At 37.1% G+C, this 20,560-nt stretch overlaps 1 protein-coding gene and 1 long non-coding RNA gene across 3 annotated transcripts; one reads left to right on the top strand and one right to left on the bottom strand.

Moving 5' to 3' along the window:
- Nucleotides 1-227: 227 nt before the first annotated feature.
- On the bottom strand, nt 228-16,620 carry dome (cytokine receptor domeless). 2 transcript variants are annotated; one of them, XM_046627371.2, is made up of 13 exons: nt 15,929-16,620; nt 15,014-15,492; nt 14,492-14,791; nt 13,323-13,643; nt 12,410-12,567; nt 11,653-11,827; nt 10,037-10,345; nt 9,803-9,948; nt 8,438-9,338; nt 7,843-7,986; nt 7,441-7,531; nt 7,241-7,310; nt 228-7,144 (listed from the first exon to the last, which is right to left on the bottom strand). In XM_046627371.2, the coding sequence occupies exons 2-13, from the start codon at nt 15,432-15,434 to the stop codon at nt 5,678-5,680; spliced, it is 4,503 nt and encodes a 1,500-aa protein (XP_046483327.1). In that variant the 5' UTR covers nt 15,435-15,492; nt 15,929-16,620; the 3' UTR covers nt 228-5,677. The 2 variants fall into 2 exon arrangements, with proteins under 2 accessions (XP_046483327.1, XP_046483326.1); XM_046627370.2 differs by having other exon boundaries at nt 228-7,147; nt 15,929-16,619.
- On the top strand, nt 16,325-20,553 carry LOC124219604 (uncharacterized). Its single transcript, XR_006883420.2, has 3 exons — nt 16,325-16,951; nt 17,915-18,090; nt 20,055-20,553. It is a non-coding gene; the product is annotated as an uncharacterized lncRNA (long non-coding RNA).
- The last annotated feature ends 7 nt before the right edge of the window (nt 20,554-20,560 follow it).

Genomic DNA, 20,560 nt, shown 5'->3' with positions numbered 1-20,560 from the left:
ATACTGAAATCGCTTGGAATTAGTTGGTTGACAACAGAGATCGTAGAATGGCCATTAGATTTAGAAAATTGAATGCATAGGGCTTAGAGCATATACAGTAAGGCATAGGGGTAGTCTTCGCCCTCCCTAGGGGTGCATATAGATAGTATTAGGGGTTGCACCTATTCTCGGCCTAATAATTGTAACGAAATTCTTCGTACGGTTTGAAATGCTAAAAAGACAAAGAGTAACTTAGTGAAACCAAAACAAGTACTAAAAATATATTTTACAATATTCTGTACAAAGATCATTTAAAATTAGTATTTTCATGCATGTCCGTACATAACGTATTAAATATTATATCATTTATTATATTATCGTTGTGACGTTTCCAAGATTGTAAATTAACAGATGTTACCATTTATGTAAGTGTTATCTTATGGCATCAACAATTTTTAGTATATGGTACACCTATCAATTCGATTATGAATCCAGAACTAAAATGAAGTCACTAAAAAAAAAAAAAAAAAAACACCGTGTCAGCTGCTGCGGAAGGTGTCGAGTGATATAATTTTTCTTGAAAACTATAGTTTCCCGAGCAGATACAAATATAATTTAAGATAACATACAGTATAATTAAAAGTATGTTACGTACCCAAGCACATACGCGTGCATGCGCAATAGTATCATTCGGTTTGACACTGGATGCTGTGGGAGCAGATTCTTGGTCAATGACAATGAATGTAACACAGGAAAATGCTCTCAGCATCAGGACAACGAACAAACGTATCATACATACAAAATAAGTCCGATTTACCCTTTGTTCTTATCTTTCCTACTTTTGTGACAAATAATTACACTGCATTGAATAAACAATTAAAATTGTTGCACATCGATAAAAAAAAAAAAAAATCAGCAAACCACAGCTATAACTATAATCAACAGATTTCGTTGTATAATTATTGTCGCTAGGAACCACATTTCGTGTGCCTACTCTATACGACAATGTAAGCCTAATTTTTAATATTTAAATGTAAACCACTGTATTAGAGAACTAGCCAGACTTGACGTAAATTCATTTTACCGTATGATTAGTGTAATAAAAAAACTTAAATGCTGAAATTTCTGTACACATAATAGTATCGTTGTATGTGGTACATGTATACAGAAACATGGATGATATTGTATAGATATAAAACGTACTATACGTATATTAACAGCAATTGCCTTGTTACCAGGCAAAAAAAAAAATTCATTGTTAACGTGCCTGTGCAGAGATACATACAAAGGCAAATAGACGATACAATGCATTACATTGTTGTAATGTTACTTATTGTTATTTAAAATTACTTTGATCGATTGATTTAATTTTTGTTTCAAACTTTGAAACTGTGCACTTTCACATTTAATAAACTCTTTAAAATATATGTGTACACACAGACACACAGACACGCACACACTTACGTATATACACACACACACACATGTATGCATAACACATTGATCGAAAAGAACTGTTATCGTAATAAAAGTCTATTTACATTGCAAGAGAGATATGTTGAGATAATATTGAACATGATCATAATCATAGAACGAACAAATAACGAGTGGTGTGAATGTTATCATTGTACCAAACGATCAAGAATCAAGTGGTGTGGTGGAGAATAGTCGCCATGAATATCTCCGAACTGGTTGAAACACTTGAGGCTACCCCTGTAATGAATATGAGTAGCCGACTTGAAGCTCATGGTAAGAAATTTTTTTTGTCAAGCGAGCTACTTCTTTTAAAATTACCTACTCCGAATGTGATCACTACGAGACATTTGATACCATATAGGCCAATTGCCACCCAGGAAAAAAAGTTAAGGCCAATGGTCAACACCTACATGGTAGGCGTACTCTAAGCTAAAAACATGGTGCAGCATTTACAGTTCGAACAGTGTAAAATCAATAGTAAGCCGAAATTGAAATCGCCAATTTCGAAAAATATGTTTTGATTTGTAGTCATACTCAAACTGTTATTCATATATTTAGGAAGTGATCAAGTAGGATAATTATTTATTATGTCTGACAAAGTAAGGGCAATTTTTTTCTTTTTTCTGAATCAAATCTTTCGCATTGAAACAAACAAAAACTTGCAGAAAATTCACTGTGCAGATGATGTGCTAAAATTTTAACAAGTGGAACGACTGTTTCACAGAAAAGTCTAACATTCTGAAGACTCTGTTTGAGAAATGACTGATTTTTCTCATCCGATTGCAAATACATGTATGTGATATTGATGTAAGCATTGTAAGATGTGGTTCACAGCATTGATCATCGTTTAGGTGAATGATATAGATACAGGTGATTGCCGTGTTACTGCTCCACTAAAATATCCAAGTTGGGCCATCAACGACAGCTGACATACTACTTCATAAACATAGTGTATATAAAGAAGGTCTTTTTCACACAATAACAATTTCACATATCCGACAATGACTGGGTTTCAATATTATGCATCAAACTCCTATTTAACATAGTTGCATAATTTTTATTCCAATTACTTATACGTGTATCGTGACTACTGATTGATTTCATACATTCTGTTCCAGAGAATGTTTTCTCAACAGGTGAGTTTGCATTTGTTCCGTTTAATTTCCGTTCATCTTGGAAACAAGAACCAGTTTATGGACAAACCATTCGTTTTTTTGCGAAATAAAGTGTGTGTTTGTTTCATTTGATTATAAAATCTGAGATTCATAGTAGTAAGATATGCGAAATTGAATACAAAACTTGATACAAATGGCATGAAACTTTGTTAGTAGTTTAGACCATTTATGTGTGCACGCAGGATCATCAACATCAACCGCCAATACTCGAATAGGTCGAATTCTTGGAAGAACGAAATGTTCCTGTTCAGAAAGTTAAAGGGATAAGTAATTTTCACGATATATACGTTCAAAGTGATTCATGTTCAAAAATGAGAGGCACCTTTTACAACTTAACAAGCGCCATGAACCTAGCAGCCTGTGATTACAGCCATAAAAGTTCTAAAATTGCATCTAATTGGTGAACAACAGCAAGAAGACTGCATGTACCTGCAATATTTTTTTTCTCTCGCAAGGATTCGATGCATTCAAGGGTTGCCGGTCGCCGTTGATCATCCGGTATATTATGTGCTAACTCATGAATTTTTCCTCAAACTTATTGGGCAACGTGTATTGAGAAGAGTTGGAGTCCGACATGCTGGAGTTATGTGTCGCATCAACATAGTAATGCCTGTGCATCATTGAAACTCTTTCACTTCTATAAACTTTACCTTGCCCCAAACAAACCACCCATTAGTGACCGTGCGTCATTTATTCCCTTTAACAGTCGAGTTTGTAAGTTTGTACATTTGAAACCCAAGGAGTGTTAGAACAGTATTGGAATTGAGCATTAAATTCATTGCATTTGTCTTCATGTTCAAGTTATTACTAACTAGTTCGATTCAGTTTATCTCGGTATCAAGTTGAGGCTGAAAAATACATGTTTAATGGATATGGAGAAGTGTTGAAATACAACGATTTCCTTTCACTACGAACAAAAGGTAAATAATGGCCATATTCAACTATTTTGTTCAAAATACAGACAAAAATTGCAAATTTGACCAAAGCCATGACATAGATTCATCTTTCAACTGGAAAATGAGACGAAGACACTGACACTATCTTATTGAAGTTGATCGAATGAGAAGGTAAATACGGAGCATCTCTGTCGGCTAACAGCACAAGATGTTGGAAATACCATTGATATTGCCAAGAATGGCCATAAAGCGCGTCGATTCATTCGGATATTTGTATTTACATTCCATGATGTTGTACTACTAGAGGAAATGTATGATTTGAATGTTTTTTTTTTTATAAACTTTGACTTTTTCACGTGTTAGGATTGGTAGAATTGTTTTCCGTATAATGCTTCTCACAAAAATAATATTGCCTTGGGTGTGCTGCATACGTCCAGAATTTACTCACATGGTTCACTGTTTTATACCCTCTCTGTCTAATTTTACACTAACGTAGCACGGCGTAAGCTTCACTGGCCCAATAGGCAAACAGCATTAGTATTGAAAGCACAGCACACAATCATAGATGCGATATGTTAGCTGAAATTAAATGACCGAATTTTAGCCAAGTCTTGCATCGTTGTGCAAAGTATAACTAAACCTGAAATTTTGAAAGCAATTAATATGCTGTGCAATCAGCGGTTTCAACGGTTGAACGTGATTTCCGTAATCCATTAATGAGGATGCATATTGCATAATAACCCCGTGTACTGTCGAGTTATACACGGTGTCACAATATACTCAAACTTTGGAATATTAACCTTTACCGGGGCGGTATTTTTTCCTTGAAATTCGATATTTTTTAGAGGTATGATTTACGCATACAAATAGTGAATACTTCCTGTGGAGTTACTGAGTTACCCGCTGGCTCCGACAGGAGCCGGGCCGGCTTTTTAATGGTTAAAAGTGGTTACTTCATTTCATTGCCAGCTCCTTATGTAAACCTCCATATACGAATTGCATAGATATTAAAGCAATCTAAAAATTTAGTCCTGTCAATTATTGTACATGATCGTAGAATACATATGCCAGGTGAAATTGACGAAAAAGAGAAAGCTAAAATATTCCATTGAATGAAATTATCGACAACAGCTTAAACCCAACCACTGATACACACAGATAACATATGCATATATTTTATAATAACTCGATTATAGACGTATGTACATGCAAAACGTCAGTCTGCGGTGTAATACAATTGCATCGCATATTATTTATGCAGCCAATTTTGAAGCTGCAGTTATCGTTTCCTAATTCGTACGTCAGAAACGGACATTTTGTACAAATTATGTCGACCGATGGGAAAAATTAATAATAAACACCCCCGTGGCCTACAATTAATATTAAAATATACAATGTTACGTAGGAATATGATTAATAATAATTAAAATTATTTCTCAGCAAGCTTGCAGATTTTTTTCACTTTGAAAATTCTGCCCGAGTTTACTGCCCTCATGCACTCTCGTAAAATTACTAATAATTCATTGATAATTCATCACTTATTCATTATAATACCACCATACCTAATTGTACAAAACATGCAGAATTATTCCACTTCATTCCACTACCTTGCATGGTCGGATAATACACCTCCACTTAAACTCGCTGTTCAAGATCCACTATAACCAGCTAATACAGGGTTCAATGGATCATGAATGGATATGAACGACACACTGGTCGTTCAACTTAAAATACCGTATTGTTTAAGTATAAGTCAACCCCCAATTCTGAAAGAGTATTTCGGGGTGTTTTTTACTAGTTACCCGCACATAAGACAAGTCCGCGTATAAGACGAGGACGATTTCGGCAGGTACTGTAAATAACAAAAAACTTCAACTTATATTCAATACGATATTTAGAGACGTCATCTTTTGCACTCTGCATCATTCGTTGCATTATTCGCATCATTCGATGTAGCTACATCTACTGAGAATATTCGGAGAATCGTGGTTCAAAAGCTGCATCCATGTTTGACACTTTTCAAGTTACCATAGTGAATTGATCTACAACGCTAGTGGACATGGCTCGCTTCATCGAATATTCGTGGTCTGTATACATTGCTGCCCAACACACCGGCATACGGATATTTTTACATGTAGCAGCTATTCATGTTTATGTACTTGTCGGCACAACGGTCACTTTGCTGTATTGTTCGTCAGCTCGATTAACGTTCTGTTGAGAGAGTGGTGATTTTTGATCGACTTGTTGATGGGGTATGTATGATAGTGTTGAACTTTCCACCGTTGAATTCCCAATAGGTCGCGATGGAGTTTCTGCTATAGTCACATAACCAGATGTGTGTTTGACAATTGGCAAAGTAGTGGATACGCATGGCGTATCGCACGTTACATGATCGTCATGGTCCTCTAAGCTCTGTAACGCTGCCATCGACGACTCGGTGGTTCCAGAGGAGAAGGGGTAGGATGGCGTGAAGTGGTCGTCAACGCCGGGACTTTTTTCTTGGTTGGCATGGGATGAAGGTTCCAACATGGATATCATGGTCGATACCGCAACGTAAGGACTTTGCATTTGTGTCGAGTCCTTAGCGCCGCTCACAGGTAACGCACCAAGTCTCGTACCTGCAGGTACATAAGCATGTGTCGGCAACTGAATCAGTGATTGGCCGAAAGGTTCCCCCGTCGCTGTCACAGCGTAACAAGAGTTTAGCGCATCTACATCGTCCAGCTTGTTTGGTGGGCATGATTTCGTCATGGTATCATTTAATCCCGTTCGCACATACGGCTTGCAATATTTGTCCGATATTGGTAACTGGGAGTGTTCTACTTCTCGGGTCGGGTGAACAAGCTTCATATCTTCAAAGTTTCCAAGGGACGTTAAATGCGGGATATTGGTATTTTTCGTCTTCTCTTCCAGGGAAGCAAGACTGACGTACGGATTCGACGTAACTGCTGTCGTTGATCTCGGTTCAGACTCGAAAGGTATAAGGTTCACAGCCTGCAGGTGAGTGCTATTAACACCACTTGTTTCTGCCACCGCTCCAAACCCTGTTTTAGCTGGAAATGCGGGCGGAGGTGCCAAGCCCACTATGCTGTAGACGCCTTGATTACCTACCTGGCCATGTGGTGAAGGACTTGAACTGTTTGACGACTCTTCCTCGGAGGAGGCGGAGGACGAAGAGGAAGAAGGCATGCTTATATATCCGGTCGATGACCAGGCATGTTGCTGAGACGTACTGTAGAGACCAGTCGATGGAGTAGTGTTGATACTATCTGCTGTGAGATTCGGCGTCGACTTAGCCAGAGTAAGAGTGTCACCGGCAGATGTGTCTACAGTTTTGGCAACTTTAACATATGAGTCCCATTGTCCGTGGTCGTCACATGACTCTGGTTTGGTACCAGCAACAATGCGTTGTCGCAACCTCGATGATTCCCAAGTAGGTGGTGATTCGAGTAGTTTCGTCGGTGACATTGGTAAGGGATCTAGATCGGCACCACTATCCGTTGACACGTGAGACTCTGAGGTGAGAGAAGACGTCACAGACTCTTGTCCGCTCGAACAACCGCTTGAATCTACAGAACGTGGTGGTAGGTGCTGTTCGTTAGGTGGTCCCAACAATTTCTGCTATAATCAGAAAAATTTGATTGAATTAGTACATGTATTTCAATAATTGCTTGCACCACTAAGAAGCAAAATTAGAAAATATACTCCAAATACCGTGTTCGAAGCCAGACCAGGTGGTAATTTTACTTCCACATCCTGCATCACCTTACATTTAATCCACAATCTGTAACCGTGATAAAATTAGTTAAAACACGCATCTGGTTCTTATCTCAGCACAGGTAGTTATTTTGTTGCATCATTTGTTTTATCATGCCAAATAATATTTCAAAAATCAGTACTCCAAGTCAAGTCACCTCTTTGAAGTGTATCCTAGAAACAGTAGGAAGGTTACGCCGCTCAGACTTCCGATAATCCATATTAAAACCCAGGCCAAGACAGGTGGTTCTGTAGAAAATAAATAAAAATACAGATGGTTGGATATTTGTATGGATATTGTCTAAATACTCAATGGTATACCGGTTTAATGACTGTGGTGTAAAACCTCGTGTGCGTATACATCAAGTATGAATAATCCAGGGAGAACACTGTGTAGATTATTGATAGGTAGCAACAGTGGCATTTAATAAGCAGAATATATTCACATAATAATATACTGTGATGAAGAGATGTCACAAAAATATACACATTCGGTGGTGATGAAAATTTATGGCTCTGCCGATCGTGTTTCCAGTCTCAGGTAGCGCAAACGTACTCACCACTGGTGTAACAGCTCCCTTCTCCGAATTCGGACCAAGGCCCTTCCAGGCGTGTTTTATTAGGCCCAAAGTTGATAGCTCTTATGCGGAAACGATACGCTCTGTTACGATTGGTCTGACAGTCAGCAATATCCAGATACTTTTCTGTATCAGAAATAAATATCACCATTCGGAATTGACTCGTACTAAATATCGACTCTCGAATGAATACCATCAATAGTAATATTTTATGTATCATTGGTACACGTACCAGATTGGGCTAGGTTTACGCAACTTGAAAATTGATTGGTTCACAGAGAAAATCTTTGCCAAAGGGGCAATTTGTTAAGGCAAATTTCAAAACAATATCTTGTATTGCGCAAACACTTAGATATTTACACCTTAAACGAAAGCCGTTAAACGTTTCTATGAAAGATAAGAAACTCGCTGATGCATGCAAGTTAATGTCATCCGAGTACATACAAGAAGTGGGATTTAGTTTTGTGTGCTCCGAATTTTTGAACTATAGCACCGGAATTTGGTACCTTTTTACTCAAGGCAATCGTGTAATTAAACCCTACAAGTTTTTAAAATCCAAAGTACACGTGTAACTGACCATGATTAGTTATGTTGGTATAGATCTTATCCTCAGCTTCGATCTCATAAAATTCTATAGACCCTGCCGGTTCTCTTGGTTCGCTCCAGATAATCTGAACCTGGCTAGAATTCTTAAATCGTATGTTGGGTACTTCCGGTTTTCCCGGAACTCCAATGTCAGTCCAACGACCTATCGGTGTGGAGAGATTGCCGCATGTAACGGTACATGCCGAGACGCTGATGTTGTAGTGCGTGTGCGGTTTGAGGCCTTGAATCACTACTCGGGTAGTGTTACCGTGGGCTCCCTCGACTCTTGTCGTATTTTGGTTGTAATGGACATGATAATATCGTAAAACTCCGTTCATAGCAGATGGGGCTTCCCATTCAACCACCATAGTTGTGTTCGTTACGTTTTTAACCGCAACATTGACAGGCACGGTGGGCGCTCCCTCAAGTGTTGTGGTATATTGCGGGTCACTTTGAGGACCCTCGCCGTTCTTTGTTAATACTGCTACGGATAGCATGTATGTAGTATAGGGCTTCAAGCCGCTCACAACGCCATGCATTGTCTGAGGGTCAGCCTTCACTGTTCTGTTTAATTTCGCACCCTTACAGTTAAAGTTCTCCGGTGTTACAATGGGGCAATAATATATTTTAAAACCTTCAACAATGCCTATGCGGTCGGAGCACTCCAGCTTCCAACCAATCTCAATCAGGTGCGACTCGGGACGATTTATCCACACAGACTTCATCTTCCCGATAACATTGTTGTGGATGGCGGTACACGAGGCCCATACCATGCCGCTACTGGCTCGATCTGTATTCGCCGCTATCGCAAATTGGTAGACTTTTTTTTTGTCAGGCACCGTGATGTTGTATACGGTTACAGTCCGATTTACGTGAACCCAGTCAAGGTATCCCTGAGAATAGCAAGAGAGAGAAGAAAGATATTAGAAGAGAAAAATTGTCAATGCCCGTTCAAAGCAATGGTGGTATTTCAAGCAGACTTTACTAAAGATGGCAAAATCTCATAGGATTAGTTTGCCAAGTTATTGGTATGAAAGCGGGCGAGACAGGAACCTGGCTAATATTGATACTTTGAAATTGTCAAGAAATCAAAATATTACCCTTGCAAGAAGTAGGAATTGGAAAGCAGAATTTTTTCGAATAATGCGAGTAGTTGATGGAAACTAAAGAAATTCGAGGACAAATCCTGGCATTTGTCAACTGTTAATAATTTGAGAATATTTTTAGAAATGGTAGGATTTCAGAGATGGCTGAACATCCTGTTCGATTCGTAGGGTTTACCGATAAGTGAGGAATATAATACCAGCGGTAGACTTGTAGCCATAATGCGTAATAAATGGATAAATTTTTAACTTACATTGCATTGATAGGGTCTGTCACGATCATTCTCGCACCAAAATATTGTGTAATTTACAATGTTCGAATCATGCGGTGGATTCCATGACAGCTCATAGAGACCAGCATCAAATGCGATTTTCGTAAACACATCTGGTTCCCGTGGCACTGAGACAAATTAAACCATAAATTTACACTAAACAACTATTCTGGTATTTAGTTCAAAATACATTGTACGCGTGATCGCAGAACTTACTTTCGAGTTTACTTGGAACATGTATCACAGCCTTATGCTCGTTTGCTCCTTTACAGTTAGCAGTTACAATTTCAAATCTAAAACTGTGAACACTGATGCCTTTGAACTTTGCATAAGTTTTAGTTTGCTCTTGCGGCTGCAGATTCACCTTTTTGCCATTTTCTTCGACGTTAACAATTTTGTACATGAAGTTGTCTCCGTTTTCCAAGTATGCCGGAATTGATTGCCAGTATATGTATACATCCCTATTTGCACTCTTGGCGACAATCTCGAAACTTCCAACATCCGTCTTGGCTGGTCGCCCTGGCACTACACATTAGGGTATCAGTTATGTTAATTTAATGCATTGCCAGTAATTGCCGCGACGATTACGATTTCTATGAAAACTCAGTCACCACTCAAGAACCTAAGATTACAACGACTTTGTGATGGGGCATTTCATTCGAATTATTCTCATTTGCATAGAGAACTTTTTTTGCAAACTGGACCTAAGTCATTCCACACAGTATAATGGTTCATACTAAATCCAATGAAATATTTTTCATATTTTTCTAAAAAAAAAAAAAAAAATGTCACTGCTTCTGACTATGTACACCTGGACTGCTAAAATTTTCTGATGTTACTGTGAGCCATTTGGCAAGGTGTTATCATGGATTACCTCACTCCTTGGTCTCATTAGCAGCGAAAGATAAGAAATGAACAAGATCATACAAAAGGAAATTTAGACTTCAGATGTTTCCTTTCGTTCTTCATTCAGGTCCTAGTTAAATTTCAGCATTCTGGTACATGTGTCTATTCCGATTGGAAATTCAAGTGGACATGAGAATAAGTTGATGATACGATATGGGAGTGGGGGGAGAGGGTTGAAGGAGGATCGGGCCTAACAGACGGAGAGCCCGAGATGGATTATGCCAAGTCAGTGAAAAAATAATTATTTTATAATCTGGAAATTATTGATTATAAATGGCAAAATTCGTCGCTGGATTTAAGACTATAATTCCTTTGTAACTCCCCAAATCTCAAACAATACCAATAATAATGTTCCACGGCTACTAACTCTCAGACAAGGGAGAGAATAAATCTGTACAGATGCTGAGATCAATTGAAATTGCAACATATTAAATACAAAATATTTTCTATCCATTTTTATTACGAATGCCCATATTTTCTACAATTTGCAGCGCCATGTACTGTATTTGTACTACAGTGGTCCGTAAAATAGGCTTTCACCAATTTTTACCGGTCTGCCTCCTACATCAGTTCCAAATAAATTAATGAAAATCTCTTTCAAAGCACAGTTCTGTCCTATTCACCTCTAACCCCTCGCACAAAGGAGGTGAATTCTACACATTCAATATACATTGCTTTTCACCAACGCAATGTTAGCAATCTGGGTATGCAGTCAACTCAGGTTACTGATATTCAATTTGCTCCAACTAAACTGGATATGTCTATTGTCTCAGCACTCTTTGAGACAATATTTCTTCAGATATGACTTCAATCGTGCAGACAGAATTGGTCGGTGATGATCGCATTCTCGTGAGGTGCCATCGTGCGTACATGAAGCATTATATAAAAATAACTTATGCTGCTGAGAATGTGCAAGGCCGACTTACGTGTAGCCGCGGTTCTGAAGTTAATGTCACTAAACTGACTCCAACTATCTTCTCCGACTGCTTGTGCACTTTTGCTGAAAACTCTAACGTCGTAAGCTGTATTTGCGTATTTCAAATTGGTAAGATTGAAATATTTTTCAGTGTGACGGTGATGGTCATTCCTTATATATTCCGTCTGAAATTATCAACATTAGGATTGATCGAGACTGCATAGTTTTTTTTTATATATTATTGATTTTTTACTATTGTCAGGAGTACAGTTATTTTCCCATGTATATTAGGATACCTCAAAATCCTTCCATGCGGTCACTTCACGAAACCATAGATGATAACATAATATTGAACTTCCTGAAAGGAAAATACTGTGCAATTCTTTTTAGAGGTCACACATCGACATTTCGTATTGGCCATTTGGATAACACGTAAGAAATTCAATTCGGACGGTTGGATGGAGGTAATCGTTAACAACTCATTCGATTTCCTTAAAATTGAGATGTCGTGAAACATTTGAAGTCCTACGATCTTCGAGATATACAACACAGTGTAAAATGTAGCTTTTTACCTTTCGAAAAATCGATACCAAGGACAAACTTCCGTCTTCCTCGACCGGGCCATAGTGAGATATTGAATAATACCCATAAAAGACACGGAAGGGAGTTCGATATTACGTTATTAACTATGGTTTCATCGAGTTGCTGTTCGAAAGAAATGAAGTCTTATTTTATATTAGAGGCACCCTCATCTATATTCATATTACCTTCCAAGATGTTTCGCTGTCCCAAGCACTCTGGTAAGAAACCTTATGGTGCAAGCCTGGCGGAAAGGTACCCATTGGATACGGTATCTTCCAATGGAGGTATGCACTTGAGTAAGTTTTGTTGACAACTAACAAATCGGTAGGCTTTTCGGGAATCACTGTAAACAGGTTTCAATTTTATTTTACCATTCGCCTACACAATTGAAAACATGATCCACAAGTTATACATGCACAGACCCATGGATCCATGTATGATAAAACAGTACGTGCTAATTGGAAATTTGTTTATTGCAACTTATATTTTTACCCATGGAAATAAATAAATAATTAAAAGAATGAGCTCAATGATCTGAGTCAGACATACGAATTTGTTTTGTTTTTTAAAAAACTATGGAGTAGAGCCTCCATTACCCGCACTCTCTGTTATGTGATCCATGTCTTACTTTATCCAAGCAAAAGCCGAATTTTGAAACATTTAACACGTGCTTAGAAAAAAAAAATGTATAAGAGCAAATCCATTCACAGTCCTATGTTAATATTATCGATATTTTTATGAACTTCACGCGTGAACGTAGTTAAAATGTAATGGCGCGCGTTAATGCAGGACGAGACATTTGTAAAATTGACATAAAAATGTGCGCCTCATGTTTCTAATATTCTTCATCACACAGTATCGTTTCATCCAACGTTACTGTTCCATTATCTAGGCCCAGTTGATTTGGATAATCAAGGTAATCGTGTATTGAGTAGTGGATACTTTGATATTCAAGAATGAGTAAAGAAAGTATAACAGCACTTCCAGTTAATTTGACGTACAATATTCCAGAAGTTTGCAATTTCGGAATAAACAGGTTATTTGAAACCATATGATTATTTCTTAAGTAATTTGCTTCCATATGCTTTTAATGCTTACCATGCGCAAAATGATGAATTGGATAAGTGAAAACTTTGGTTCCTAAAAAGTTTTCAGCAGTCAGCATAAATTTGAAGCTTTCATGGACCATTCTGTATGGGGGGTCCGTAGAAGCGTCCCACATACAAGTGTTTGGAGGTAGCTTTTGGTCACTCTTTGGTTCCGGGCATTTAAAAGTTGTCCTTCCACCGACTCTACCAGGTAGCTTGTAACCCAGAGAGAATTTAGTTGCGATATGATTGGGTGCTGGCACCCACGTACAGGTAAGATTTTCCCAGTTTTGCGATACGCAAGAGAAATTCAATGGTTCTTTAGGTTTGACTGTAACACAAAATAAATTTCAACAATATAGTCCCAGAATACAGGTGATATTTACAGGGAATCGCTACATCGGTAAAAAAAAAAAACTATCATTTAACACTTTTTTATAACTCTAGGATAATGTCTGTATGAAGTTAACGTATTTTCTCCCTCGGTTTCTCTCATCATAGTGCAAATTCCTGCCTTGACGAAACCAGCGTATTATGTCAGAATTTTTTCAATTCCAGTCGAAATCTGAACAATGACATCTCTGAGTCTATCTATGAAAAGTACAACTAATTATGCATGAATGGAACGGTTTTCAAACGTAACTTATTCTGCTATTCTTGATTTCGACTAATACTTGAACTATGATCTTGACTACATCGGCTATCATCCGACTAATACTATTAAAGAATCAATCAACTGATTGCAGGAAGCTTAAACGAACTAAAATGCACTACCGAGTATTGTGAATTTGGTAGGTAAACTAGACGCAATCTTTGTGAACTGTAATACAATAACACGAGATGATGTATCTAAACAATATGCATTCAAACTCTTTTCAACTATTGGCTCGCTTTTCATTGCGCCCATATTTTTAGTTTCTAGCAATGACATTTTGCATAAAATTTCATATTCCGAATAAATTTTAGACTACCGATAGATAGACTTAGACAGCTCAGAGTGAAAACAAAAATCTTTATAAAACTACAAGTAATTCACGAGAGCTTCTACTGCTGTAGCAGGCTCTAGATGAAAAAGTTCGCCACAGTTAAAAAACTAAGAAAAGAAATGTGTCGATTTTACGTAGACTTCTCCATATATATTACAGCGACTTAGAAAAATACTCAATCATCTTTACTTACACCCAATAAAAACTTTGTTCAGACAGACGGCCTCATAATTCGGGTTAGAACCATTATCCAATCTCAGTTTGCAGAAGTACATGTCGCTTGATGGTTCTGGTTTCTTGACAGACATTTCAATTGTTGTTTTGTTGACAACAGTTATATACTCAGGTTCCATTTCACTTTCATTTCGAAAAAATACCAAATCGGAGGAGTTTTTACCACGAAATCTTGATTCCGTGAGAGTCTCATTCAGCATACAGTATATCTTCAAGGACTGTCCGTACTCTAAGACTATATCACCCGCTGGCGATGTTCCTGATATACAAATAATAAATGTTATTCAAAAGGTTTCAGCGATCCTAATTACTCACTTCATCTGCCAATGGATACAGTTAGTTAGACTTAGTATGCCTTGAATTAGACCATAATGCTAATTCAAACATAAATATTTGTTATATTCAGAAATAAGGTGAGTCATCTCGCAGTATGTAATGTATTTTTAAAGATCACTGATCTCTGTAATACGTGCAAACTTACTTCCTGGTGTGTTTAGTCCAGGGGTACATTGATTCGGATCAGCTGCGCAGATATCGTATGGAAACAAAAGGGACAGAAAGAATACCAGAAAACTATGACTTTTCCATCTATAGTTTCCCGAATTTTGTACCTTTGATCCACCTTCAATTCGAGCGATATATTTTTCGTCATGTCTCAAAGTGTCCGTCATGGGTGGCTTTGCAAATTCGGCAGTTTCATTCTGATTAACCCCAGACCTGTGGTAACCAAGGAACTTCGTCCTACTTCTCTGTTTACCAGAAGTATTTTTGAAAAACGATACTCTTTTTCGATTATATTTATTCACAGGTCGCACGTGTAAGTTAGATGCTTCTTTATCCATAGAAGCTAAATTCAGATTGCTGCTCATTGAACGAATAAATGAGCCCTGGGGTATATGCATCTTTCTGACGGATAACCTTCGCAACGACAAGTCTTTGGACAATATTGCGTGCCCATTACTGAAATGAAAATAGTATTCATTGGTAATGACAACTTGCTACCAGCTGTTGGGATGATGGGCTCGGTAAGATAAATCTACATCGTATACCCACATCAAGCAGAAGGTGCGGATGATTAGTAAGTGAGATTGCGAGTCGAACTGACACAATCGATAATGTATAAAGAACTTGGCGTAGGACTTAACAGGCAAGCAAACTTATGGATATTCTTCGATAAATTGGCAAATTGTTGGAAATTAAATACGATAACTGTAACGGGTAAAATGTGCGGAATTCTAGATTATTTGCTGAAGGTATGCGTAGGTATTTGGCGTTATAACTATTCGGACTTCGGATGACGGGTGGGAGAATGTGGGGGAGGGGGATACAAGGGATAGGTCGGTAGGTTATGAGTATGTGTAGGTGTAAGTGATGATATTCAAGGTGGAATGCTCACCCTTGACGAACCCCTCACGATAATTCCCGCTGCTTACGCCAATCCTCCGTTTCTTGGTTATTCTTCCCACTTTGCAGGTGCCAGATATCTTTATCCCTCCTCGCTCCCCGATCAGTGCACGACGTGCGATCAAATAAATGTCCGCGTTGTTCTCAGCACTTACTCGGTACCTCGCGAGAATTATTAAACACACCTCATTGCGATAAAAATCGATTATAACCACCCGCACTGAACCGGACTTCGATTATAGCACAGTAAATATCCACTATCTGGTGCCACTATCGTTCACTCCTCTTATTTGTGCCATTACGTCTTTACTCCAATCCTGTTTACATTCGCCCAGCGAGTTCCAGAATGAATATAATATTTTCCGGGTAATAGATACGTCCGATCAATTTTAAGCCAGTGCTGCCAACGTCAATCGGCAGCGTCCTTAAAATGACCTTCGCTTCGACAATCTTATTCGTGGCCGAATGCTGTAGCAATACGGCTACGATGAATTTATATCAAACCTGAACTCCGATAAATACCGTAGAAGTCAATATTGTCGACGAGTTAACAGGATATCGGGTATACGTTTTTGGTGACATTTGACCTAGCAATTGCTTAACTCGGATGTGAATCATTGACGTCACTTTCTATCGTGCAACGCCACTTTCTTGGAAACAGCAAGGACTTGTGGAACGGAACAAAGAGTATAGTAGAGAGTGGAAGCGTAGTGGTGGAAGCTGACCGTGTAAGGTGAGCAGCGCCTCTACAGTCGCAGAATCCTAACTATTCTTCTCCGCCCTCTCTCGCGCTAATTCTTGGATGTCACATAACCTATCCAGAATAGCCTGGTCTTTTTATACCTCTTCTAGGCGTGGTCTGAGAGAAACTTGAAAAGAGTGATACATTTTAATATATTTTCTGTGTGATACAATTTTGTGATTAAAATGGGGTTGCGATGTTTCGTGAAATATAGAAAGAATATTGAGTTAACGAAGAGCACTCTTTTTCCAACCGCCAAAAAAAAACAAAAATGTAAGTATTAAATATGTAACGTTTACGATGCAATGTTGAAAAATTTGGTTATTTAGTGGTGTCATATCTAATTTATATTGTCAACGTAGTATTATATCTGTATTCTATTCTTAAACTAGTATTGCAGATTAGCTACGTCGAGTAAAAAAGTAAAATGTTACAGTTTTGTGCCTTATATAAACTTACGAAAAAATGTTTGCTAGATTTTTAGTATTTGAGTAGGTATTCAATATAATTTTGCATTGAGAATTTCCAAAATAAAACTCATCGAAAAAGTCCGATGATAATGAAAAAAAAAAAATTACCAAATTTTGTAGACCAATGCAAACAAATCCAGAGTAATTAAAAGCAATATGTTTGAATAGTTTATAATCGACTAGTTACAAAATAATTGAATAACCAAAAATGAGAAAAAATATTTTTTGTCAACAGAAATCTTACATCCAAAGAGCAATAATAAAAAAATCCATTTTCATACATACGTACTACTATTGTGTTGTATTTTATATCTTTACGAATTTATAACGCGTTAATAGCATTAAATAATCCAATATTTAGTTTATATAATACAATCAGGTTTAATGATTTAAAATAAAATAAAAAGGTATACAATTCATTGAGTTTTAAATTCTCGTAACAGTAAAAAAATCAATATTTCTATATAAATAAACGTATCAATCTGTATTTAATAATTTATATTATGTTGTATTTTTTACGATGTAATAGAGTGTGAAACGGTCTATAATTTCATTAAGTGCCATTTTAATCGAATAATTTTAATCAAACAATTTTGAACTTACACTGTAAATATGTCATATACATCTCTATATAAAAATGTAAAATGTCTATATACAGTGCAATAAAATGAGACCTAAATAATAAGACAAATATTTGTCTTGTTTACCTATATTGATTTGTTATTTCATTGGATCATAAATTCTGTATCTGAGATTTGAATTTTAGCACTACTGCGTGATCTATGCACCGAGCTGATGCCGTAATTAGAAAGAGAGAGCACAGCTGGAGTTGGACCACGGTGTAAGAATAAGAGGTGGTCCGACTGGCCCGCGGTCACTGTGATTACTTTGTCTTTGTACGACGGAAATCCACCAGGGGCCTCATGCATCGGTGCGGATGAGGTAAGCAATAATGGCGGCGATCTAACAGACAGTATTCACGAAAGTTTGACGTTTGCGTGCCGAAAATCAAATCTGCTGCTGAAGATTACATGAATACATTAATATTTGACAAAAGAAAATAATTGTATGATAAATGTATGTGACTACAGCGACAATATATTAGTGAAAATAAAATGCATGATGAATCGAAAGACCAAAGATTAAATAAAATTCCATCGGTACGCTTTCTTGATAAAATGAAAACGGTAATCAGACTGAATCAATCATGCAAAGGATGCACAATAATAAATGTGTGGGGGTAATAATAACGAAAGTTGACAGGCAATCCGGGATCGACGTTTGGGCTTCTGTCGTTTACTCAAAAGGCAAGAAAATGGTGAATTGGGTATTTGCATGATTTTTATATTTCTTAACTTTTGATGTTTTTCGATTCTATAAATTTTTTTGGAATTTTTGAAAAAAAAATATTTTGTTTTTGTTTATAAATATTCAAATAATTTAATAAATAAAAGTGGTCCTAAATCACATAAAAGTCACGTGACATAAAACGGAATGTGATTGGTTTGACGTCATTGTGCTGCTACTGGCGCGTTTATTTGAATCCACAAAGAGTAATGTACAATATTTTCTAGCGCTAAAAAAATTTTAAGTAAGTTTTTTAAACTTCAAGTTTGATACATTGTATAATTAATGTCAGACTTCGGTGAAAATAATTAAAATAGAAATCAATTTTTGTGTGGTGTTTTTTTTTTTTTAACTCACACGGATAATTGTGTGGAGGTTATGATCACGTCAATGTTATTATACTAAGAATGTTAAGCAAGCATTAGTTTGAGTATTTTTACAAGTTGGTACTATACACCAACAAAAATCGTTTTTTAATGACATATTAAATAATTTAATAACTTTAGTTTATAATAAACAGCACTATCAGACGTTCTTTTCATCAATCACGACACAGAGCAACAGCTGATTACACGTACGGCGTGCTTACAGGAGAACTTGGCGCTAAAAATTTCAAAAAAATTCAGCATTGTGACGTCACATACGCGAGATGGAGCTACTTATTCATTTAAATATTGCCTTTTTTTTATTTATTAAATTATTTAAATACTTATAAACAAAAACAAAATATTTTTTTTTCAAAAATTCTAAAAAAATTTATAGAATCGAAAAACATCAAAAGTTAAGAAATATAAAAATCATGCAAATACCCAATTGTTGTTTGCGCGATTGTCGAAGCGGATGTCTAGGAGCTGACGAAACAGTCTTCTATATTTCAAAAGTGGTCCAGTGCTGTAAAACAATTTGGCGTCGATCTTAAATTCAATCATTTCATTCGCGAAAAGCACTTCAACGTACTTAATTTATATCAGATGACAGTTGATGATGCTCTAATAAATTGTAAGTTCTCGTTTCCATGTGATTTGCATAAGAAAGAAGTCATTTGCATACTGTCTACATTACTATACAGTTATGAGAATGCGTCAATCAACTAGAACAAAAAGTCGGGAACTGGTAAAGACTAGTAGGGTAAACAAAACACAAGCCATACTATACTGTTCATAAAAAAGAAAGGTTAATTTTTTTTAATATATTTGAATACAATAATAATAATAATAATATACATAATGCGTAACTATTTTATTATTAACCCACACATTTATTATTGTGCATCCTTTGCATGATTGATTCAATGTGATTACCGTTTTCTCTCTATCAAGAAAGCGTATCGATGGAATTTTATTCAATCTTTGGTCTTTCGATTGATCATGCATTTCATTTTCACTAATATATTGTCGCTATAGTCACATACATTCATCATACAATTATTTTATTCTGTTAAATATTAATGTATTCATGTAATCTTCAGCAGCAGATTTGATTTTCGACATGCAAACGTCAAACTTTCGTGAATACTGTCTGCTAGATTGCCGCCATTATGGTTTACCTTATCCTCACAGACGCATGAGATCCCTGGCGGGTTTCCGTCGTACTAAGACATGATAATCACAGAGCTCAACACAGGGAGTGTAGGGAAGTCGGAACCACCTCTTACTCTTACACCGTGAGCTGAACCTCTCTGTTGTACGACGAAAGGGCGGGGAGCAGCTGCTAGGCGGCGAGAGCAATAAGGTTGAAAAACACAATCGGGGAGGTATACTTTTATGAGGTTATGTGTTTCATCCGCCGAGCACCAATTAGAATGAGAGGTTCGGCTCCTGTTGTTGCCGTCTCTTTCTGATTATATCTTGAACTCGGTGTACAGCCGCAAAATCTATCTGCCTGAGTACACGGCGTGAGTTTACACGGCGGTTGTTTTTTCGGTTTACTATGGCCGACGTAGTATACATCACGTACGCATACTGGATGCGCGCGATGGGAATGGGGGCTGGGAAGAGAGAGATAGCTGTGGCTAAAGTGTCCGCGATTGTCGCACGCATATATATATATATATATATATATATAT

The sequence above is a fragment of the Neodiprion pinetum genome, chromosome 5 (genome assembly GCF_021155775.2).
Source record: "Neodiprion pinetum isolate iyNeoPine1 chromosome 5, iyNeoPine1.2, whole genome shotgun sequence".
Lineage (NCBI taxonomy): Eukaryota > Metazoa > Arthropoda > Insecta > Hymenoptera > Diprionidae > Neodiprion > Neodiprion pinetum.
Note: the sequence above shows the minus strand (reverse complement) of the source record. Positions and strands in the feature narration are given on the sequence as shown.